Genomic DNA, 25,075 nt, shown 5'->3' with positions numbered 1-25,075 from the left:
GGATTTAATCATTACAAAGAAACCAGAACAGCAAAACGGAAACTTCTAGAACTTTTCTTTGCGTTCTGCTGGAGCGCAGTAATAGACTCCACACAAGAAGTGAAGCAGCAAATTGTACAGGTACAACATTTATTACTCATAATAGACATTTTATATACATTAACTGCTGTATTCTGCTCTGTGGTACAGTTCTGAAAAATGGTTGTTCAGTTTATAAAAAAAAAAAAAAAATCTAAACTGCATTTTTTTTGTTTTCATGGGAAGACTACAAAAAATATTTTATTGGATTAACCATGCTTCAGACACACAGAGTTAAAAAGTTGATCTTAGTCTTATTTAAAACAAAAGCATTTATTTGGACTTGTGATCAAGCAGAAGCCACTCAGGTTAGGAACTCTTCAAACAAACAAAAAGTCAAACTAAAACTGTGCATCAGAACAAAGCACAACAATGAAGTCACATCCTAAAAGATGGCTACTCAAAGACCACTTTTTCTAGGAGCTCCAATGGGCTGCTTCCTGCTAAAAACACACTCCAGATGTGTGTGTGTGTGTGTGCGAGGTCAGTAACATCTGCAGAAACACACAGGAGCCAAACACTGACAGAGGTGATGTGAGGAAGAGGAGTCGGTCGGCCCTGAAGAACCACAGCTGCGTTCAGGCTGAGCGGGTCTCTAAACGTCTCGTCACTGGAAAACGACTTCAGTCGGATCAGAAACACCGGAAATAAAGACTCAGTGGTTCAGACCAGGGGCGTCCAAACCTTCTCTCAAAAGTAATCACAGGCCAAGAAATAAAAAAATAAATACTACAGTCCAACAAAGTGGTCAGATAATTTTTTTTTCTTTCAGGAAAAAGATGTTATTCACCATGGATACAAAACTTAAAGGATTTTACACGTTTGCTATATTAAGACACCAGCTTCCCAATTCTTTGGGCTTTGGGCAGATTTATTGAACAATTGTCTATAATCAGAACAGGATTTGTCTCAAAATGCTTGTTAATAGTTTCATAAAGATGATTTGGGTTCAGCAGGAAGTAAAAGGTTCTGCTTATTATACTGGCCTGGTTGTAAAAATGAATATTTTATGTTACACTTTACATTTTCCATTATAAGAAAATTATGTTGGTAATAATTTTACTCTGATTAAAAATAAAAATTCTCAATCCACCCAAAAATCAGTCCAAGGGCCACAGATGGCCCCCAGGCCCCTCTTTGGACACCCCTGATTTAGACATCGAGTTTACAGTTTGGATCCATATCTCCGACATTTTTGATGTAAAAAGTCAGAATAAACATCATTCTATCATTTAAATAATCAGATCGGGTATTTTAGGTCACACAGATATTTTTCCAGCTCCAGAGGGAGAATCTGGATTTAGTGGCCAGTTTGACTTAACACTCATTTTATCGATTTCTCTTTCTGAACTATGAGAACAGCAGATTATTTCTGGCTCTGCTGCTGTAATCTGCCATTAATTCTTCCCAGTAGGACCAGAGGTGTCATAACACCGGTGTGAGAGCAGCTGCTGTCTAACAGCATAACATGGTGCTGACCTGTGTCTGTTCCTTACATACCTGATTTTAATAACATGTAGGTTCTTATTAAACCATCCATCCAGTGTGTTTCATCTGAACCATTCTCCTTTCCTCCATGTGACTTCAGCTCTTTAATCTGTGGCAGTGAAGTTAGAGTCACCAAGCGACGGTTAATCTGTGAGCGCTGGGACGGCCGATAGGACTGCTGCTCCGCTCCAGTAACAATATTTCTATAAAAAGGATTATAAAAACTAGACCTTCTTTTTTTTTCTTTCACACAAACAAAAATACTCAGCTTTAGACGCAGGGCTGCGCTCGGCGGTCCGAGCAGCTCCACCCTCGTCAGATTTACACGCCATCAGACATTTCACCAACCGTGATCGTTCGGCAGGTTTTTCCAACACTAAACTCACTCATGTTGTTGTTTTTTATTTCTTAATTTAAATTTCTTCAAAACTGTACAGCTGCTAAAACATTTTCCTGGCAACATCAGCACATTTAAATATTTTTCTTTTTTTTAAAAAAGGAGAGAAACCGGAGATCAAACATCAGATGTTCACACTTCAGTCCAGACTTTGTCTTTGTAGGTTTAAAGGAAAAATCCCCCGTTTGACTGTCGGGTTCAGTGATTCTCAGGCTGAGCTTCAGAAAGTTAAATGAAAAATAATTACCCAAACTTTTAGGTATGAACATTAAACAAACTGGCTTTATTTGTCACGATTAGTTCAGATCATGTAGCGCTTCTGCTTCTTTAGTGTCCTGATAGATGATAGCACCCCCTGCTGGCTCCTCTACACACTACTGATGCACTTTAATGCTTACCACTGTGAAGGCAAGTGTTCAGTCACCACAGATTAATGACAAAAGACAAAAAAAGGATTTTTTCTCAAAGATAACTTCTTTAAACTGAACCTCCACACCACTAGGGGCAGCAGCAACTCAACCTGTCAGTTCCAGACTGAGCTTTCCTAGTGTCCTCATACAAACAGAAAGCAGCACATGAACTTAAAGTATTTCATAAAGATGTCAATAACAGGTGAAGCAGAAAACAACCATCTGCTTTTTGAAGTGGGGTTATGCTGAGAGTAGTCAATATCTTCCCTGCAGTGGAGAACGTTCAGTATTTCTTGTTTTGCAGTTTATGTTGCTTCATAAACTGCAGAATAAACGGTGTAGAAATCCTGATATAGAGTCAGGACGTGTCTTTACTTTTCCTTGTGATGCCGCCATCTTGTTCTTTTTTTTTTTTTTTTACAACAGCCCAACTAGGGGCTGAAGGTAAATGATTTTGGTCAAAAATGTGTCAGCTGATTAGCTTAATCAGAAATTGTTCAGTGTTGCATGATATTAATTCTTATTACTGAGTCACTGCTGCAGCCTTTCGGTGCTCGCTGACTGAATTCTGCAGCTGTGTGTCTTAAAGTTGTGAAGCTTTCACACAGTTTGATTGGGAATAGCATTTCACTTTGATGAAAACCAGAATAATATTTCTGGCTAACCACTGGTTAGATCATGTGAGCACAGTTATGTAAAGATCCAACCAGTCAGATGGACTGGTAGAATGGTTACTGATTAGGAACTCTCCACTAGGGATGCACGATATATTGGTATATATTATCAGCCATTGTTAGCCACTTTTTATCATATCGGTATCTGTCTGATAAAAGTGGGCTGATTAATAACCGATGTTTCCTGCTGTCTAGTTGCTGTTTGTGTTTCAGCCACGTTCAGTCATGTGACAGTGAAGAAGTGCAGGACTGTGGGGAGTTTAGTTAGAGCAGTGTCACAGAGACCTTGTAGTTGCTTTTACACAGGATTGAAACACGTAGGAAATATATATAAAAATATTGGTGAATATATTATTGGTCCCTACTCTCCACAGAAGCCCATTTCAAAACTTCAGATCCGTCTCCCTGCATGATCCCTGCTGTCAGAGTCTTTGGTTCTTCAGGCTGAATGAAATATCAGCAGACGGTTGTGTTAGAGGACAGAACCGTTTAGGACGAAACATTGACTTTCTACATACCAAGTTGTAAAAAACTGATAAAGCCAGAAGTAACAGTTTAAATCTTGGTGCATCACTAAACCAGATCTGTCCCTGGTGTTGGTCTGATCAGACACATTTCCTCATCATCTATTCTCTAAGCAGACAGCTTGATGAGCCCTGACTATCTGAAGATGGATTCTTCAGTAAACGTAGCTGACCTGAAACCCAGCAGACATTCACTGAGCCTCACTGTAAAACCTCCTGAGGCTGAAAGGCAGTGAGAACTTCCTCCTTCACTCAGAATAACATGAAAGCAGTGATAAAGTTAATCATTTCAGACTTGATTCTTCCAAGTGAAACTGTCGCTACGGAAAACTTAAAGGACCAAAAAGGCTGTTTTGACTGCAGAAGTCTTGCTGCAGCCACTTGTACTGCAACAGTAAAATGTAAAGAATTCATCCTTTGAACTGGAGAACCGTTGAGACGATGAAAACACAGATCACTGTTAGACATTTAAACTAATTTATCGACTGCCTTGCTGTGAGTGGATGTTTTAAAACTAAAACTCCCATAATGCAATGTTTGACCATGGCACAAATAAGGAAGTGACAGTGATGGAGACTGAGCCAAAGAGTTGATGGGATGGACGGAATCTGTGAGCAGAGAGGAGCAGCTCCACCCATCAGCTGCATTTGGGGGGATTTTTCCTTTAACGTTCCTACGTCTGCATGTGGAGATTGCACTAGAGTTGAATATGACGAGGAGGCCGGGCTGGCCGCGGTCAGCCTGCTGGACGCCACCATAGAGAGGGAGCTGATCAGATGTGCTCCATTCAGTGGCCAAAGGCGGCGATGGCACGGGGCGGCTGCGTGTGTGTGGGCGTCTCAGTCTGCTGCTGCCTTCAGACGGATGTGAACAGACCTGAATCCTGGCTCCGTCTGACTCGGAGCCCACGGCGCGGCGCTGCTCCTCTCCTCTATACGTAGACCCTGGCCAGGGCGTCGGCTCCGGCCGAGGCGATGTAGGCTTTGGATGGGTGAAAGGTCACGTCGTAGATGGCCTCTTCGCTCTTCTTACGGTGAGCCGTGATCTCCTGCACGCACGTTTTACTGTCCAGGTTCCAGAGCCGCAGGGAGCAGTCGTGACCTGAGGCGGAGGAGAGGAGACATGTTGGTCGACTGAACCGCCGCTTCACTCCGCATGGTTCCAGTTACTTCAGCTGAAGCAACGGACCGATCCACTGACTTCACTACCGGTACCACTAGGTTTAGTATCGGTCGATACCGAGCCGAAACCGGAAAACTGCTGAATCAACTTAAAATGTTTCTTTTTTAAACAGACATTAATTTACACAATCACACGGTCATTTGTTAACTCTGCAACAGTTCAGCACATTTAACACACCAGCAGCTTCACAGCCCTGCTGGGTCCAACCATTTTAAAAAGACTCTGTTAGAAACAGTTCAACACCTGGAATCACTCTGAGCTTTATGAGACGTTAGGAGACTTACTGCCAGAGATCAAGTAGATCCCGTTGGGATCCACGGCCAGACTGGTCACTGCGTCCAGATGGGCCACCATGGCATGGATCATTTTACCTGCACAGAGGACAAGCTCCTTCAGATTGGGCTGAAAATTCATCTATGCAGCGTTACAGTAATTCACCTCAGAAGTTTTAGTGAAACCCATTTATTCCATCACAATTTGAAGTTTTTTTTAGCCTTCCTGCTACCAGCAGCTAGCCTGTAAACTGGAGCCGATCACATCTCTTCAACATTTCATTAAAAAAAATAAATAAATAAAACTACGAAAAACTGAGTGTCCTCTTTATGAGAGAATTGTTAAACAGTGTCTTCTGTCAGAAGCCTCTTTAGATACAATGCAACAAAGGCTGCTGCAGGACATCCTTCCTGCACACAAAAAGGGTCTATAGTAGACGTTACATCTTCTGTATAGTTGGGATTAATAATTTCTTTTTAAATTTGAAGTCCTGTTGAGTTCATTAAATCTGTTATATTCTTTATATTAGGAGTAGGAATGTAAGATATATCTATATTAGTGACTTTTATCAGTGGTAATATTAGTCATTCTTTAACATTCTCTATCAGTCAAATAAAACTGGGCTGATGTTCATTTCCATCTTGCTGCCATTCCTTTCTGATGGAGGAACAGAAAGAAGCTGGTCATGTGACAGTGAGTCATGATGCGTTTACAGACTGTGTGGAATTTTCAGGGGTTTTTAAACAACAAATGGTGACATTCTGTTCCTCACTCCTGCAGCTGTATACGTCCCACTTTATAAATTGACAAAAGATGAGAGCAATAATATTGTTAAAAGTCATAATAATAGAACAATCAGTATGTTAAGACAAAATGATAAAAGCGATAAAAAATAAGTCAATAAAATCCCCTCCATTTGTGTTGCTCCAGGTGGAACCCGGCGGTCAGCACACCACACTGACCTGACTTGTTATCGAAGAACTTGATGTGGCGATCCTCGTGAGCCGTGATGGTGACAGGCAGCGTCGGGTGACTCACCACTTTATTGATGTGATTCAAACCCGGGACGGCTGAGCGGGGCAGCAGAGGAAAGGTTAGAGGTGACAGGTCGTTATGGAGATGAACGTCAGTGACCAGAGTGAACCTTACTGCTGTCTCCTTGACCCTTCAGCACCAGTGCAGTCTGGGACGTTTCCAGGTCGTATATCGCCACGTCTCCGTTGTTAAAGGACGCCACCATGTGGGCGGGGTCACAACCGTTAAAGTCTACGGCGGTGGGGATTCCATGCTCTGCAGAGAGGGAAGCAAGGCAGGAAGTTCTGCTCAGTTACTTCCTGCTACGTTCTGCTGACCTCATAATTAATCTGGTACAATCTAAAGACGTACCGATCCCGTATCGGTCCTGATCTAGAAAAAATTCTAGATCAGGTGTTGTGGCAATGTTTCCGATCCATAAAGGCAGATCTATTCACTCTAATTCTATGCTTTGTGCTCTGAGTGATGTCATGATTTATTAAATATTTTACATTATATTTAGAATTCATAATTGCTCTTTCTGGTTTGTTCCAGTTTATTTTTACATGTCTGGCCAAATAGTCAACTTATTGTATTTATCAGTTCAGTTTCTTTGTTATTTAATTTCCATTGGCTCCTAACTGCACTGACTAGGCAAATTAAAGTTGTTTTTCCATGTTTGACCAGCTGGTGAAGCTGTTAGTGTATTTAGCTGTTCTGGTGCTGAGTCAGCAGATTAATTTGTATTTCAGGATACATATGTCTGTTTTTAAAAAAGAAACATTTTAAGTCAGTTCAGCTGTTTTTCTGCATTGGATCGGTATCGGCCGATACTAAACCTCAGATATCGGTATCAGAAGTGAAAAGAAGTGAATCGGTGCGTCCCTAGTGTAATCTGCCTCTCACCATTGTTTGTGTTGAAAGTGCTGATGCAGGGGTCTTTCTCCACGGGATTCCACAGCTTGACGGTTCCGTCAGCAGAGCAGGACAGGAGGCGGTTCTTGATGCCGCTGTAAGCCAATCCCCACACGGCGTCGGCGTGACCCAGCAGCGACCCCGCCAGGACGCTGCAATCTGCCAGCAGCACAACAGGAAACTATAGGAGGGATTTTTTCTTGGCTACAGCTCAACTTCTGATTTCACTGCAAGGCACCATCTGAACCGTTTCTTCATTGACTCTGCTAATAAAGAATAGTGTATCCAACTTTCTGGTCATTAGAACTAATGAATCAATGTGTCTGTAGAAAACAATGTAGAAAAGATGCAGATTTAAGCTGGGAGGCTTTTAGACACAGTTTATCTCAGGTTTTCTGATGACATCACACAGAGCTGCAAACTGGGCCTGATGGACCTTCATCAACCTTTCATGTTCCATTCAGGCTGAAACGATTCAATGGATCAATTGTGATGAATTGATTATTGAAATAATCTATTTTAATAATCAGTTTCAGCTTTACCTGATTCAAATCCTTTAAAAACAAATATCCTATAAAAAAAATAATCATCTTTTGGTGTCCAAATTATGATCCAAATTATAATCAACAGATCAGCTCTACACTGTATTGATCAATCCAGCCTGAGCTTCTCACATGTTCACATTAGAAGGATTTTTTAGCTGCTGATTCATCTTTTGATACAAATGATCAAGAGTTCACTAAAAGAATGTTGTCATTACATTTTAGCCAGTAAAATAAGTCTCATTTAAAACAGGAGTTTAATTATTTATCACCACATTTTAATGTATTTCTAATATTGTGCAAAAGACTTAAGTGGTTAAATAAAAATATCTCCAGAATCTAGCAACTTTTTTATTCGATTTTATCAGAATAATTGATTGATTCCTGAAGTAATCGTTAGCTGTTGTGTTTAGTTCATCTAAGGACTCAGAAAGCAGCTTGAAGAAGATCAGAACAATAAGAACTGTTTTCTAAGATGGCTGACTGTCAAACTTTTCACTCAACATTCTGCAGAAATCCAAAGTTTCTGATTTAAATGTGAAAAAGCAGAGAACGGGGAGGTGATCGGCAGTGATCCAGTGGATCACGTCAGTACCGTAGGTGTCATAGGGGTCGACGTTAGAGCTGGGGATGTTCCACCACTGGATGATGGAGTCGATGCCTCCACTGAAACACTGCTCACCGCTGGAGGTCATGGCCAAGGACAAAACCGGGCCGCTGGAAAGAAAAGACGGAAATAAATTAAAATATTCCTTCAGGAAATAAACTCTCTATTAATAACGGTAAGTTATGGTGATCTTTCAACAACCAGGGTGGATTCTTTTGCCTGGAAGGTTCAATCTCTTCAGCAGATCTCTGCTGTTACTTTGATGAAGTTCAAAACTTTAACCCATTGAAAGCAGTTTCTCTCATATTTTAAAAACTTTCTAATACCATTTTATATTAAACAAAATCACAAACCAAGGATAAAATAGTTGGTTAAAATCAAACAATAAGATGGAAAACAATTCAGATAAATGCAAGAAACACAACAGAACCTGCAGTGAAAATAAAGAACAAAGCTTTTATTAAAATCCCAGTTTTCAAATAATATACAATATTTTTTTCACCTTTAAGTGGACATAAGTCTCATATAATTAAACTTAAGAAACAGCAGGAATATTTCCAAACAATGCCAGCGATCTACATGTGACCATCTGTTTCCAGAACTCTGAAAGAAAATCTCAGTGTCTGGATGAAACCATCCCAAACCTCAGAGAGTGAGTTATGATCTGACAAATCAAATGTTTCCAAGACTAAATATTTTACATAAATGGACACCATCACTGAAACAACACACTTTCCCCAGTAAAAAACTGAGATGGCAGCATCATGCTCTGGGACTTGATCAAGTTCCTGAAATAAGCAGAATTATTATTTGTTCATTTTAGGGCCAATATTGAGGGAGGAATAAAAAAGTTCTCTGTGAACATATTGCAGATATTTCTGCTGAGATCTGGCTGGATGCATGCTGACGACCAGACCTGGAATAAAGTCACTAACATGATGTTATAAACTTCAGCTTTCTTTCTCCATCCTAACTCACACCTCAAAAACCAACTCTTCTCCAGATTGTGGCTCAAATCTGTTTTATTCAGCTGGAGCTTTTGAGTGAAGTGGAAGAATTTAGAAAGGCTGGCCTGTCAACACTTCAACACTGTAGAAAATGAATACTTCTACCTTCAGACACTAAATGCACCATTTATGAGGACCCGGGTTCATAAAGCAGCAATTCTTCATCTACCACTCTGAAAAACCTTTTTGATATAACATTGTGTGTGTGTGTGTGTGTGTTTTATATCTTTGTGGAGACCTATTTCTGTCTGCATTATGGGGTTGTGGGGACCACTGCTTTTTGAGGGGACATTTTCTTGGTCCCCATGAGGGGAAATGCTGTTTTCGGGTTGGATATGTGATGGTAAGGGTTAGCTAGTAGAAAACAAAAGGAAGTCAAAGTAACGTCCCCACAAGCCACAAAAACACGCGTGTGTGTGTCTGTATACGAGTGAGGATACTTACATGTGACCCCTGAATGTGTAGATGGGCTCCACATCAAAAGAGGCACTTCTGAAACATAGAGGAGATCCAGGTTAGTGTTCGGCTCATCATGGCTGGTGCTCTCCTTTTCTTAAATGAGCTTTTAAAGCTGCACTACTTTTAAAAAATTGGGTTTTTACATATTTGCTAAAACGGAAACTGACTAGAGATGCAGTTTGCTCACAAAGTGCTGGCTGCATCCTTTATAAATGGAACGTTAAAAGGAAAACGTCAAAATGATTAAAACATTATCAATGTGTGTAATGAGTCTGTGTGAGTTTAGATTAAATGACTGAAATGAATGAGCTTTATGATTCTCCATACTGAGTTGTGTTAAAGAAAGCCTGCATCTGATGTAACTATGGACGACGGTAGAGAAAAGGTGTGGTGCTGAGTCAGCTTACTTTTTGGCTGGGACGGTCTTGGTGAGGTTCCACAGCTTCAGGGTGTGGTCTTCAGACACGGTGACCAGGCAGGGCTCCACGGGGTGGAACGCCAGCGCCCGGACGCCATCGAAGTGGCTCCGTAACGTGTACTTAGGGTTCCACGTCTTCCTGAACGTAGACTCTTTACTGGACGAGAGCTGGTGGGGACAAACAGGGACGCAGAGGGACAGAGAGGGACACACAGGGACAGTGGGATTTTGTCCATTACATTTTTCTCTCCCAGTACAACTTGAACTGGTTTTCTTACATCGTAGCCGAAGTCCGTCTCGTCGTTAGTGACAGTGAGGTCTGCCAGGTCCCCCAAACCCAACACGCTTTCCAGCACGTCGTCTGGCCCCCCCAGCAGGAAGGTCTTCCCCCCACCGGAGGGGAACGGTAGCGGTTCCGCTGCAAAGAGAAAAACAATTCAACAAGAGTTGAAACTAAAGCCGCGTCCTTCCACGATCACAGGGACGTCTGAAATATTCAGCACCTTCAGACGGACACGGACCAAATAAAACATCTGCTGCAGACAAAGGGAACCCATTACAGAGCTACATATTCATTACCAGGTTTAATGTACAAAACAATGTTCAGCAGCAAACTGTATGTACCAATGTTGGGAAATGTACTAATGAGACTATTGAAATGCTTTCAAGGCTCATACATAAAGTACGGAAGAGGATTAGTCCACTGAAAAAGAAAGAATTCTGTCTAATCTCAGAAGATTAAAGTCAGAATTCTTGACTTTAAGATTAGTGACCCTAATCTTCTTCTATAATAAATTGACATAAATCATCATAAGAATAAGAGTACATATTTGTTTTCTATCAGATTCATTTGAACCAGGGAGTCAGGAAAGAGACAGAGAAGTTTTTACGCTCCTCTAGAGTTTGATATAGTTTTTCACGTCAAAATCACAAACTTTGACGTTCATATTGTTGTTTATGTGGCAGCAAGTAAAGCATAGTTATGAAGTGGAAGGAAAATGATAAACTTTCTTTTTTTTTAATCTGAAAAATATAACATGCACATATTGAGTATCAGCCAAACTATAAAAATAGTGAGTCATATTGTAGAAAAGCTGTCTGAAGGCTCTAGATTAGCGGTTCTCAACGTGGGCGGTTTGTATCCCTCTGAAAAAATGAACCCATTTAAATAAAGAAATCCCTCCATGGGTGATACCACAATAGAGGGTGTTCATTTTATAGCGTTACACCGGTGCTGTAAGAGGTCCGGTATGAAACGGGGGTGATAGAACAACACAGCACTTTTAAATTTCAACAATCAGAATGCAGAAATAGTTTCCGTTGTTTTAAAAGGTTTATGTTTTACGTTTCCCGACCGCCCTGCACCATATGCGGGGTAAAAAAAACAAGAAAAAAACAAACGACGCGCACATTGCGCAAAACTCTGAAACAGGAGAAGCGGGACATAAAACGGAGCGACGAACTAGATGTGAATTATGGCATGAAAAGAGAGAATCCGATGCTGAACAGTGAAAAATCAACACATGATGTGAAACACATGACGATTAGGCGGCGCAGCAGGTGATGAGTTACTGATGGTCAATAAATGATAAAATTATTGATGGTCAATAAACGATAAAATAAATCTAGCAACAGGAAATAAACTAAAGTGGACATAGCAATAAACCGAGAGAGGATAAAACTAATCAAAGGAAACTAAATGGAAATGAATGAAGAACAAAATGCAAGAATAAACTAAGAAACTAAAGTAAATACAGAGGAATAAACTGGTATGGCAAGACCTTTAGAGCAATAATTAATACAGAGGACTGTATGGCAAGAATAAACGGACACCATTTCCAGATAAAAGGTAAAATAATATTGTTGAAGTGCCATGGGTTTGTTGAGACCACATCTAGTACTGAGAATAAATATATCTTACAGACCATAACAGTAAATAACTGATCACTTATTTATGTTTTTAATTAGATTTGATATATTTATTTCTTCAATATTATTTTTCATGTCAGTGTTAATGTCATGAGGCTGATGACTTCATGACACTTTCAATTTGACTCATTAGGATTTGATTAAGAACCAGATTTGTTCTTTGTAATTTCTGTCCAGTAAAATTATTAATCTATAAATCAATAGACAGGTCTATATAAAGATATAATCCATGTTTCTAGCTCATATTTGTATGGCATTAAAAGGACCTGGAACTTGTTTTTCCACTGAAAGCTCTGGTTTGCACAATAAATGCCATGTGGGTGAAGTTTTATGGATGATACTCTGATGTCCCATTCTCCTGAAGGCAGCACAGAGCTGCACCACCAGAAACCGACAGAAATACTGAAGACAAGAAGATCTATGATTAATGTAGTTACAGTTCTATCCATGTTTTAATGTTGCAGAGCTCAGTCGTTTTGCAAATAGTTCAAAGTTTAAACTGGCATGTTGAACATCTTTTATCTGGTCATTTTGTGGAATATTTAACAACTAGAAAATGGCAAAGAATAAGAATATTTTTTCCACACTGATTGGCTGCTGTTAGGCCTACCAAGTTTAACTTGAATGTTCATTGCATTTTTTGTAGACGCCTGTGAAAATAATTTCTATTCTCATGGCTTTTTTGTTCTCTGGGAAATTATTTTTGATGATAAATACAGAAACGAGCATAAAAATCAAAACATCTACAATAGTGATAGTTGTATTAATGATAAAATAATAGTCAGTGCAAAGTAGCCGACAAATTCTTTGGTGGGGGGCAGTGAGGGACCTGGATAAAGGCTGGGGGGGCGCTGGGCCAAAAAAGGTTGAGAAACACTGATCTAGATGCTCCTCTGAGCTCCAGTCAAACAGATGAAACCTAGCAGAGCTGTGGAGCTTTTCTGATCAGCAGGAAGTCCTTCAGAGTCGAGTCTGACAACTCGGAGCCTCACGGTGAAAACTAAGCTGTTTCTGACAGATGAAATTAGACAAATTAAGCTTTAAGGCATCAGTTGTGCAGAACTTCCACAGAGAAGCAGGTTAACAGAGTGACTGACATGAAAGAATATCTAGTTTACAGGAATGAAGCTCATTGTGGAGGGGAAGACAGGTCTGACTATCCAGAGCAGAAACAAACAGCCTATCAGCTCTAGACAGCAGAACTAAGAGAAACTACAGGACCAGCCTTCAATTCACTGAAGCCAATAATACATGAAGGTCTGAAGGACAGTCTTTCTTGATTCTTTACAAGGTTACTTGATTTGAGCATCTAAACTGTTAATCAGCTGAGCGTTTCCTACAGGTCTCACCCCACTCCGTCCCGTCTCCAGAGCTGCGAGCTTCTCCGGCTCCCTCTCCATCCTCTGCTGTCACCAAGAAGTCAAACTCCTTCAGGGCTTCCTCTGTGTCTGCGTCGTCCTCTGATGCCAGGCCCTCGTTTCCTATCTGCACCATGCGAGGCAGCAAGAGAAAGGAAGGAGGCAGAGTCAGGAAAATACAATGGCCATGGGCGATAGGAAAAAAAAAACATTGTACATTTCTGCTAAAAATCTCTGAAACTGATATTAACCTCAGAAATTTTCTAGAAAAAAACATAGAAGGCTGACATGCAAACAAGTTCCAAAACACAAAATCAATGGAAAAATGCTGCTGATAAAATTTTTTGCAATCTCATAAAATAGAAGCAAAGAGCTATACTTTACACAACAAATAAAAATGCTGCAAATACAGAATAAGAAAATAAAAGATAAAAAAAAACAGACAATTACGAAAGCTGCTCCACAAAACGGAAACGCTCCAGACCACCAGGGGGAGTCTTACAATTAGGTCCATTGAAGATAGAGAAAAACATGGTAGAATAAATGCCTTAAAACTCAGAAATTAATCTAAAAACTTCTGAATTGTTTGGTTTAGAATGACTCTGCCTTCTTTTTCTTAAAGCCCTAATATGCCACCATAGCGTCTGGAGTTGGTAAAGTTATCCCCATAAACATCCTAGAATAATATTGCAAAAAGACTGCTTGTTTCAAAGAGACATGAAGTTGTTCTTGACTTCCCATGAAATCATGATGTCCCTATTAACCTTAAACATGTGTATGTCTATGGTCTGGTCCCAAAAGATTATTTATTCGACTCAGTGTGGAGCTTTGCAGTGGAGCGAATTTGCAGCATTTCACATTAGAAATAGTTTTTACTATGTGCAGCGTTTTCCTCCTTGTTCCTATTTCCTGTAGTTGCAGCATTTTGTTTATGGTGGCAGCATATTTCATTGGCATTTGCTTTGATGATTGTAGATTTTTGCTTTTATTTTCTGTGATTGCATCGTTTTTCTTTGCATTCTGTCAGTGTGTTTAACCATTGGTGCGTTGCAGCTGGTATCGCTGTCAGCCATCATAGGAACCACATCCATCAGAAATGATATGTCATAAAAACCCAACAGGAAGAAGTTCAGCTGCCTTACGTTAGGCTTGTGTTTTTTAGGTCTGTGTTGTTTGTCGGAGCTGATGTCATCCATCAGGTCTCCTTCCTCGTCCTCCTCTTCGTCGCTGTCCTCTGCGTTTTCCAGGAAGTTGAACGTCTCCAGATTGTCATTTGGAATCCTGCACAGAGCAAACACGTTAACCCCTCATGCTCTGTGTACCAGGTAACGGTGAGGTGAGGTGAGGATGGATGACTGGTGCAGGAGGGCCTGGTTGAGGTGTGTGTGTGTGTCTGTGGGGGTGTGTGTGTGTGTGTGTGTGTGTGTGTGTGTGTGTGTGTGTGTGTGTGTGTGTGTGTGTGTGTGTGTACCTCTTGGGGTCTTTGCAGCGCTCCGTTCCATTGATCAGGTGCTGCAGGTTCTTATTCTCCATCGATCCGTTCTGCTCAGAACCCGACAGGCCAAGCAGAGAGCGAACCCTCTGAGTGCGAACATCCAAGATGGTGTCTGTGTATCCCACTTCCTGAAGGTACCTGAAGGCATGACATCACAGTGGATTCTGAGCTGAACTAGGGCCGCAACTAATGACTAATTTAGTAATCAATGATTCTGGTGATTAATCGGATAAAAAACTGGCACATTCTACAAATTTTTAATTTAGGAACTGAAGCACTTCCTACGCAATATCGGAAATACAAAATGCTAATTCAATTTCAGTTCATTGACTCATTGTGGTGGGGATGTTGTCATATAGTTTCTCTACAAATCCTCTCATGGTTGAAGGACGGGTCTTACTGTCTGAGGAGCTGTCGGCCTTGTTTCCACATTAGCTGACTGTTGGCAGGGACAGCAGAGACCTCCGACTCTTTGGTGTCTTCAAGGAGAGAAGAGAGACAAGCTGAGCCTTCCTGTCAGGTTCACAGCTGGAGCTCAGCTTCCTGCAACACCTACCTGACTCAAAGATTGGCATCTTCATGTCTCCTTGGTTTAACTCTGTTCCATATTTTAACTTGTGGTATTTTGCTCTGAGAAGGAGAAACAAAGAGTAACCTTAATTAATCTGTCATGTCACCGTCACACACAATGATTACAAATGTTTCCACATAGATACTCCCATATTTTCATCAAACACATTTTGACATCACATAACCTGAGTAAATATAACATAATAAGAATGTCAGGTTATCATTTCATTTGTGAGTAAAAAGCTGCCCGAAGCAGCCTGGCCCTGTGAGGAAGAGCCAACATCACCGATCCATCAGGATCTAAATGGTTTCTCCAGAACCAGAGTGACAACACCAGGAAGGCTGAGTGATCTGAAGCAGTTTTTCTCTCTGCAGAGCAAAGTGACAGAGGCTGATCTTCAGACCTTTGTGGATAAAGTTAAGATCGATGGATAACTTTGGTTTCTCATGCCAGCATCAACCAGTCTCCCAAAATGAAGGAAATCAAGGCCGACTGATCGATAGGCACAGAGGCTGACATTAATGTAACAATTCTACACTGATCCAGAAATGAATTCAGTTGCTGTCTGTCAGAGTCAGTCAGTGAAGGCAGAATCAAAAACATACTAAATCTTAGCAGCGATATGAGTAATAGTAAGAATGGAAAAGTAAACAGAGCATTAAGACCCGTTTCTTACCTTTCCTGCTTTAAAGCGTATTCTAACATTTTGATTCTCCTAACCAGGTCGTTCTTCAGGTTCTCCTGGCCCTTCCTCTCCCCCTGCAGGAACGCTATCCTGGCCTGGAGAGAAACACACACACAACATAAACACACAGTTCAAAACACTCTGTCTACACACATCCACAAACACAGACAGACACACACCATACAGCTAAGCTAAAACTAATCACAGCCCAGGCACATGTAGGCATCTAAATATTTCCCAATAGAAAATGAGAGTGACATGCCTATGGAGGGCCAAAAGGTACAAAACTAACTAGGCCTTAAAATGAGCCATCATTTGATCCAGGAGTGTTAAACCAGGAAGAGCTAAAACATGCAGGACACCAGCCCCCAAGGACCCACTGCCACAGAGGGATCCACTGTATGTCAGCACTGACATCGATATCGGTTGATGTTTCATTTTGACAGTGATGCAGTAAAGCATTGTGGGAAGTCTAACTGAAGCAGAGGTGAAACCATTGGTGCAGTTGTTTTTTTAAGGGTAAGAAAATATATATAATCTCAGTAAATATTGGTTATCGACCATAAGGGTAATATTAATATCAGATAACATCTGCCCAAATTTTCATGTAACAGAGAGTTATGTTTCACACATAAAAATAATGATCAAAAACAAAAAGTAAACTTTTAACAGGATATTTTGCTCCTTTTTACTTGTCTACCTATTCCTAGTATGTTACTGGAATTAACATCATTTTAAATAATAATCTGACATTTTATATTAAAAAGAAATCATCAATGAATCAATGTGGACAAAGTGAAGTACAGTAGCAGATGTACATCCTGCAAGGATCTTTCAGCACAAGTTGGGACTTGATTTGAAGGAAATCTGGAATCGATGCGTTTACCCAGTTTGCTTTTCAACAGAAATCTGCAACTGAACACACAAAATTAATCCATTCTAATGAACTCTTGAGTTTCTCTTGTTGATTCAAGGGAGAGAGAAATATTTCCACAAGAATATTGACAAAAAACAGCTTGAGGCTCCAGCTTGTTGTCTCAATAAGAGCATGAATCCTGAAACCGGATCCCTACACAGAATTCTGGGAGAACATGGCAGCTGTTTGCTTTTGAAGAAGAAAAAGCTGATATAGCACTGATACTGAAATGAATAATTCACAAAGTTGTCATTTTGCTCTTGCCCTGCAAAGGTGAGCTAGTATTACCACAGAAACAAATGAAAGCAAGTAAATCTGTTTGTATGCGTAGGTTTGTGCAGTGGTGGGGACCACAGTGTGATGACAGCACAATGTAATAATGACTTGGAGCCTCATATTTCTGCTCACACTATGCAGTCATGCCAGCTGCTCCAGTGCAGCACTCAGTAGAAGTTAGTTCAACATTTTCCACCACTGAATAAACACGGTACCTCAGTTTCCATTCTGGTCCATTTTTCAGCCCTGGGTCAGGTTTCACTTCTGGGTCTAGCTCAGCTTCAGGGGAATGACGCTGCCCAGCTCTATGACACTCACCAAGATTAAAGCCTGGCCAGTGCTCTGTGTTTAGACGGGTGAAGCACCCTCACAGCACAGGTAGGATCCAAACAATGGGGTGACACCATGACGAAGTAGTCTGTACATGTAGTGACCCATCTGTCCCAGATTTACCAGGTTGACAAATCAGAGCAGGCTATGTAAGGACATGAGTCATCAGGGTCATTCCTCTGAACAACGCCATCATGAAAACACTCAAATACACACTTCAGTCCTTTCACAAGTTTTCAAGACTGAGGCAACGTCTGCTGGGCTCGATGTGAAACCACAGAGGTGGAGGGGGACAAGCGGAGGATTACTGACCAGCGTCTGGTCTCTGAGTGAAAATGCCACACAGCTACGGTGGCCCAAAGGGGCAGAGTAGGGGCCAAATAGGTTAATAGGGATGTCGTAGGTTTATCAAAATAATCAAAATTGCAATACAATCAATTTTTAAAAAAATATTCAAAGTTACTCATTTGCTCAAAGTTGATATAGACAAGGTTCCATGTACAGCACATTTCAGCTGTAAGGTAATTGTAGCTGCTTTAAATGACAGAGAAACACTACATTTTGTCAAATGTCATCAAAATTCATCATCATAAAATGTTGGAATAAAGATTCAAATGAATCCATATTCCAGTTATATTAGTCAAAAGGTAGTTCTAAAGAAATCGATTTTAGTCTACATTTAAAGGAACTCAGTGTTTTGGCTGTTTTGCAGTTTTCTCGAAGTTTATTCCAGATTTGTGGTGCATAGAAGCTGAATGCTGCTGCTCCATGTTTGGTTCTGGTTCTGAACGCAGAGCAGAACCAAAACCAGAACCAGAACCAAAAGACCTAAGAGGTCCTGGAAGATTGATACAACAACAGCAGATCTTTAATATATTGTGCTGCTAAACTGTTCAGTGATTTATAAACTCACCTCAGGATTTTAAAGTCTATTCTCTTAGTGGAAGGACTTTAGAACTGGGTGATGTTCTCTATCCTCCTTGTTTTAGTCAGAACACCAGCAGCAGCGTTCTGGATCAGCTGCAGCTGGAGGATTGATTTGTTAGGTTCATGTGTGAAGACACTGTTGCAGTAATCGATGCGACTAAAGATAAACACATAGATGAGTTTCTCTAGATCTTGCTGAGACATCAGTCCTTTAATACTGAAAATGTTCTTCAGGTAGTAGAAGACCAACTTTGTAACTGTCTTTATGTGACTCTGAAGGTTCATCTTGTCTACTGATTTGCAAAAAATGGATTATACATTCTATATTTTCTCTAAATAAGGGCCAAATTCCCTCCTACTTACTGAGTTTGTCCTAGTTAAAGAAGTTAAACTATCATCACATTGATGCTTTCAAAAACTGCTCCTGCAGTATGAAATATGGTATTGAGTATTTTTCAACTTACTGAGTTTGAAATTTATGCATGTATCTGTCACCAAATGCTGGTTTTGTGAATAACAGTGGTCTGTGGGTCATTTATGGACATGCATCTTATGTCCAGATTTTGAGGACGGCATACAATCATATTCAATAAATTGGAATATACATTCTGATAAGGCTGATTTGTCTGCTTAAATGTGCCTTTAGAAAATGACCTTTAAGAAGGTTTCAAACATACTTTTTATAGGGCAAGGTGTGACAAAAACTGTTCAGTTTTACTACAATGAAAAGTGGTTTGAATAACAATAAGTATATATTTTTAATTAAACTTATCTTCCGATTCATCTTGTCCTTCTGATTTCATAGTAAACAAACACAAACACTCAAGGAAATTTTTACTCTACAGACGACTTGGGTACGCCCTTTCATTAAATGATCCTCACCTCAAAACGCTAAATACAGAGAGCCTTCTAAAAGACGGAGTGTCCATATCGTGTTACTGCTGCTGAGAATAGACCAAAGATACATTTATACACCTAGAAAATAACAATCTACCATACAAAATATCTAAGACACTGCATGTCTTTCTTGAAATAAGGCAACGTGCGAGACCCGTTTTATTTTTCAGATCTTACAATCATTTACAGATCCCTTTTCTACAAACCCAGATTACTTTGTTTGCAGGTAAAGTAAAACAAGCACAAAGTCAATTAGAATTTTTCAGCCGTCCCCACACCCCAGCCTTAATGAAGGCAGACATGAAGGTATTTCTATGTGAGAGCATTTATGCATAAAACATGGCAAACGTCTGACCAATCACACAACACAGAACTCTGTTTGAAATAGTTCGACCCAGTCTGGTGTCGAGAAGTATGGACTTCCACCACAAGTTCGACTCCTGTCATCTACAGAAATACTCAGATAAGTCTGCAGTTGTTGGGTGAATCAGAGACGGACAAGAGTCTGAGTACAGAGAGCTGGTGGACCACTTTGTACTATGGTTTGGATACAATCATCTCATCTTGAATGTGAACAAAAAAACAACATGATTGTAGATTCCCAAAAGTCAAAAATTATTTCCATCATGGGAAAAGAAGTGAAGGTGGTTGAACTGTGAAAATATCTCAGTGTTCATCTGGACAGACTGGACAGGTATTTGAAAACTCAACAGTGAAGCGTCTATAAGAAGGGGCAGCACAGACTGGACTTCTTGTGGAAACTAAGATCCTTCAAGGTTTGCAGCAAGATGCTGCAGATCTTCTAGAAGTCTGTTGTTGAGTGTCATCTCTTCAGACATCATCTGCTGGGGCAGCACAGGGTGTCCTCTAGAAAATCTGCTGAGCTCAGTGGTAGGGGTACTAGGGCAGTCCATCAACAGCCAACCATGTTTTGTCTCAAAAATGTTAACAGTTACAAAAAAAATCAGAGGTACATGATCAGGCATCATAATTTGGAAATAATAGCATGTGACGTCAATGGGCAAGTACAGCCACAGCACAATTGGAGCGCACCCCCACAGCCAGTCAACTATAAACCTAGCTTAATCCGTCTTTACCATCACTGTTATTGGTGCATCAATAACCATATTTAAAACAAACAAGTGACACTTAGCCTGATGTGGGGCAAGTAAAGCCTGATGGCCCGCCAGGCTTATAATAAACAGGAATAAACATGGAGAAACCCTGCAGCAGCCTCAGAGTCGGGGAAATAAAAACACTCAATAGCCTGATAAAGAAGGCTGGTTCTGGTCTGGTTCAGGTTTAGTTCTGATTCTGGTCTGGTTCTTGACTATGGAACCTCTGGAGATGATGATGCGAAGAAGGATTCTTCTTCTGAAATTATGGACAAGCCTGAGCATCCTCTTCATGAGGCTGACAGCAGAGTGCCTGTTAGAGGCTTCTTCAGTCCTGCTTGAATTAACATTACAGCAACATTTAAATTCCCATTTTTTGATTAAGGAGTACCTTTAGAGAAATGGAGTATTACAATGTTTTCAGATAAGTGTTTCTATAATTAGTTATTCCTATAATTCATATAAATACTTAACTACTATAAAAGAAACTGGTTTTAATGTGGTGTAAAACTGGATTGTCAAAGGGTATGACATGATTCTTCATTTTTCACTGAAAGTTGAATATTTGACCCCTTCTGAAAGGTAACTTTTAACTCTGTTAAATGAGTGAATCAATTAATCTATTGTCACTATAAACAATGGCCTATGTACTGCAGTGTGAAATGGTGCAATCTGTGCTGTGTGGTTTTGTCCTAGAGGCTATAATTAAATCATTTGTGAATGTTGTAAAGTTGAGATTACTTATAAAGTAAAATCCTAGACATGACAGAGGGATACCTTCTTTTCCCATGACTGAACGCATAAGTTAGTTTGTAAGTTGTGTGTATTGCGGTTATTTTGGGCTGGTCTACTTTTAGCTTTCAGCTGGGATCAGGCTGTCAGCACAGGGCCCAGTAGGCCAAGCTGTTTAATTACAGCCTCCTTTCACACAGACCCTGCCCCTTCTCCCAAAACCTGGAGTCACTAATGGCTCTTATTCACTAGCAGCTCCTCAGCACGGCTCTGCGCGGTTGTGAGGGTTTTCCACTAGTATAGGATAGGATCCACTTGGTAGTACAGTGGATCCTATTCACAGTTGAATATCTTCAGATTTTTCTGTGGAACGCAACTACAATTTATTCACTAATTTTTTTGCAACTAAAACATTCATAAGAAAATGCAGCTTGAGAAGCTGAAATACTCTTGGCACGATGCTACTTGACACGTTGACTGGAACCTGCAAAGCAACCTGCTCACTGCAGGAGCACCGAGCGTTCCACAGTCACATCCATGGGCTTCCAGAATCGTGGAATCGACTGAGACCACGTTTATGAGGCAAGAGCACAAGACCAGAGACGCCACAGATTCATCTGTGGAATAAAGTAAACAAAGTTTTGATGTCACTGAGTAACGTACAAACGTCAGATGGACGTCTATCTGCAACAAAACATTTACGTTTGGATATGACAAACTTTATTTTAGTGATTCCCAATTTAAACAATCCCTAGAAATGACAGAAAATGCCATAAATCCTGATGACAGTTCCCACTTTGAAAGATTTCCAAAATTCATCAACTTGGCTTCCAAATGAAGGTTCCTGGAAAAGTTCTGCCCCTTCGTAAGCTGACCCGATGCACACATGTCCTGTTGAATGCTGTTCTTTGCTTTTCTCCAGTGGACATCTTCATTAACGATGTAAAATGGAAGCGATGCGAGTTCCTGCTATGAAGCATTAGATGCTGCTTTAAAAGTATTCTCAATTTGCCAGAAGTCTCCCAGCCATTAAATCCAGCTGTTCCAATCATATCTATGCCATATTTGCTTGCAGCAATCTGCTCAGCACACAAACCGGGAGCTGCCGTGAAAGGAAGCCACATGTGCAGCAAGTCCAGCCATTACATTTCCTCACATCTAAATTCTCCACAGTCAGCTGTTAGTGGTATTAAAACACAGGAGTGAGTGGGAACAACAACTCAGCCATCAGGTGGTGGGCCATGGATGAGGCACACAATTCTCTGGAACCAACGTCCAAAATCTCCACAACAGCTGAAACACCGAGTTCCTTTAAATCAAGGCTAAAAGCCCATCTGCTTAGAGCTGCCTTTGATTAGCAGTAAACAGAACATTAATCAACATATTTCACAAAATGTAATGTTTATTACTCGTTTCATAATTAGTGACTGTATTGTGTTTTAGGATGTAAAGAACTTTGGCTGCGTCGTCGCTGAAATGTTCTGTACAAATAAACTGGAAACTTTCTGTACAGGCAGACGCTGGACCTCTACACTCGATGTGGCCTTCAGATTAGCTCCAGAAGAGTGCATGGAGAGATTCATGACCCAACTGCTCAATCCAAGGATTACATCACTAAGTGCAATGCAGAACATCTGATGCAGCGGTCCACACCATATCACCATGTCAGGGACAAATCACGCTTCTCTGTCTGCCAACCCAAGGAGCTGGTCTGGGTTTGGCAGGAGAACAGGACTTGCCTGACTATAAGTAAAGTTTGGTTCAGAGTGGATGTTTATTATTTAGATATTTGAAACTGTAACTATGTTGTGACAGTATGGTATGAGACATATTCTGTGAAAAAAAACAATTATAAAAAGAATGCCCTACATCAGTGTCTGATCTCAAAAAAGGGATATGAATGAATAGAACAAATTTTTTAAATAAAAAACACTCATGGAACGCCTTCCATGAAGAGTGTGAAAGAAATTTTCCCTTCAGAAGGACTGATAGTGTCAGTGGCAGGACAGATGCTCTCTACTGTCAGGTAATTTAATCTCAAAACTATCACAGCGTGGAAGTGTGTGATTTTCAACTGCTTCCATTCACCACCGCTTTATTTCACACCACAAAGTGCAGCCTTGCTGCAATAGGAATGATCACAGAGACCCAACACTGGGAAAAAAACTGAGCGCTGACATCAAAGTGACAAAGGAGATTCCTGAAATGTGAGACACAAAAAACAGACTTCTAATATCCCTGTAATATTAATGTTAACATTATAAAATGCTGCAAGGTGTAACCATAAACTACATAGTTTCAGAGTTAGGCTGCGACTGTCACCACTCAGCTAGGATGAAACACAAATAAGATGGAGTATAATTTGACTGAAATCTTTCTAACAGGCTACTGAATGGTAACTGACACTTTGTTCTGTGGAGACATAACATTTTGACCTTCTCTGATTTATATAGAAAAAGACCTCAAATTTTATTACAATAATTTGGGGGATTGTTAATGTGATAAAAGTGAGTCATAATTTTGTTGGCTATAAATGTATTCCTGCAGACGGCTTCATAAAAAACAAACAGCTCCAACAAGAAAATCATTTTCAAATCAGCTACTTCACTACAACAGCAACATGAAGCAGCGTAGCTGTGATAACTGCATCCGATCATGTCCTGAGTCATAAATGTTGCAGTTATTGATGCTCTCATAGAGTCAACAGAAGAAATAAAATATTCAAACAATAAAGGGAATGAATGATTCCCATCACTAGACTGTTTAGATGTTTAAGACATCCTCCATCTGTTCATTGTTGTCACAGAATGAATCTCTCTCTTATGACCATTTTCCTCTGTAGCAGTAAGATGACCGTCTCTCCTTACCGTTTAATCCTGGTAGCAGGTCCTTGATCTGATTACTCTAATAATCCCTGTGTCTATGAACTGAAAACTTCCTGACACCCAAAGCTGGCCTGGTTTAAGCTGGAGGTCTCCGATCAGCCCAAGAGATGTTTCAACATGACCACCACCGCCAGCTGTTCTGACTGACCAGACCAGATGAGCTGGGACCGGCACAGGGCCTCGTTCACCAGACACCTTCAGCTTGTCTCAGCTCAGCTAAAGAACAGACAGCCAGCTTCTCCGGGACAATAACACTTAACTGAGGCAATGCTACAGTTAGCTAGACTGATCCATGGTGGGGATGTGTTGCTAATGCTTAGCTCCAGTCAAGCTGCTGGTGTTTTTTCTTGTTTGCCACCCCTCCAGCCGGCTTCACACCTCCATGACGGGCTGAGCGCTTCTTAAACGTCCCCTCTTACGACCACCTCACCACAGGGAGAAAGAGGGGACCACTCGGAGCTGAGCGGATAGCCGGAGTTTAGCCTGGAAGGAGCTACGACGCTAACCTGGAGTTCGGCCCTCTCCACTTCCCAGTGTGCCCTCTCGATCTCGAACCGGGCCCACTCGTGTTGGATGTAGTGCAGGATCCCGGGAATAGTGTATTGCTGATGTGGCCGGGACAAGTCTTCGTTCTGCTGCGGGACCATGACTGCTCCGATAGGGGGACCGCCGCTGCTGCTGCTGCCCTGCTGCGGTGAAGGCGGCTGTCTCGGGGCGCCCGCTCCTCCTCCTGCACCTCCTCCAGGGTGTTCGTCCATGTTTTAATGTTTTTGTTTGGTAGTAGGGTTTGTAAATTTGCTCGGGTTGAACGAAGAGTCCGCCGGGGACCTCCCGTGTGACTGCTGCGGTGTCACCGCGGCGGTGCGTGAGGCTGGCTGCCCCTCAGCGTTTCGGGGAGTCCGGCTTAATGGAAATGCTGTGTTTACGTGTAGCTCTAACCGGCCGCCATCTCTGTTCTCTGGAAGAACCCA

At 41.0% G+C, this 25,075-nt stretch overlaps 1 protein-coding gene across 1 annotated transcript; it reads right to left on the bottom strand.

Moving 5' to 3' along the window:
• Positions 1 to 112: 112 nt before the first annotated feature.
• strn3 (striatin, calmodulin binding protein 3) lies at positions 113 to 25,075 on the bottom strand. The gene is made up of 16 exons (XM_008398680.3): positions 24,611 to 25,075; positions 16,018 to 16,121; positions 15,327 to 15,400; positions 15,171 to 15,249; positions 14,747 to 14,908; positions 14,418 to 14,556; positions 13,267 to 13,402; positions 10,267 to 10,406; positions 9,978 to 10,156; positions 9,556 to 9,603; positions 8,093 to 8,214; positions 6,947 to 7,114; positions 6,176 to 6,316; positions 5,989 to 6,096; positions 5,038 to 5,124; positions 113 to 4,672 (listed from the first exon to the last, which is right to left on the bottom strand). Exons 1-16 carry the CDS (start codon positions 24,860 to 24,862, stop codon positions 4,503 to 4,505), a joined length of 2,109 nt encoding a protein of 702 aa, XP_008396902.2. The 5' UTR covers positions 24,863 to 25,075; the 3' UTR covers positions 113 to 4,502.

This window comes from Poecilia reticulata, chromosome 22 (assembly GCF_904066995.2).
Source record: "Poecilia reticulata chromosome 22, P_reticulata-male-v2, whole genome shotgun sequence".
NCBI lineage: Eukaryota > Metazoa > Chordata > Actinopteri > Cyprinodontiformes > Poeciliidae > Poecilia > Poecilia reticulata.
The sequence above is the reverse complement of the archived record's forward strand: the minus strand, read 5'-3'. Positions and strand labels throughout refer to the sequence as shown.

Coding starts and splice junctions, on each gene's coding strand:
- strn3 (XM_008398680.3), bottom strand. CDS start 24,862: ATGGACGAACACCCTGGAGGAGGTGCAGGAGGAGGAGCGGGCGCCCCG. Junction 14,909..15,170: donor GGCCGACAGCTCCTCAGACA/GTAAGACCCGTC, acceptor TCATGCCTTCAG/GTACCTTCAGGAAGTGGGAT. Junction 6,317..6,946: donor CACTTTCAACACAAACAATG/GTGAGAGGCAGA, acceptor CCCTCTCTGCAG/AGCATGGAATCCCCACCGCC.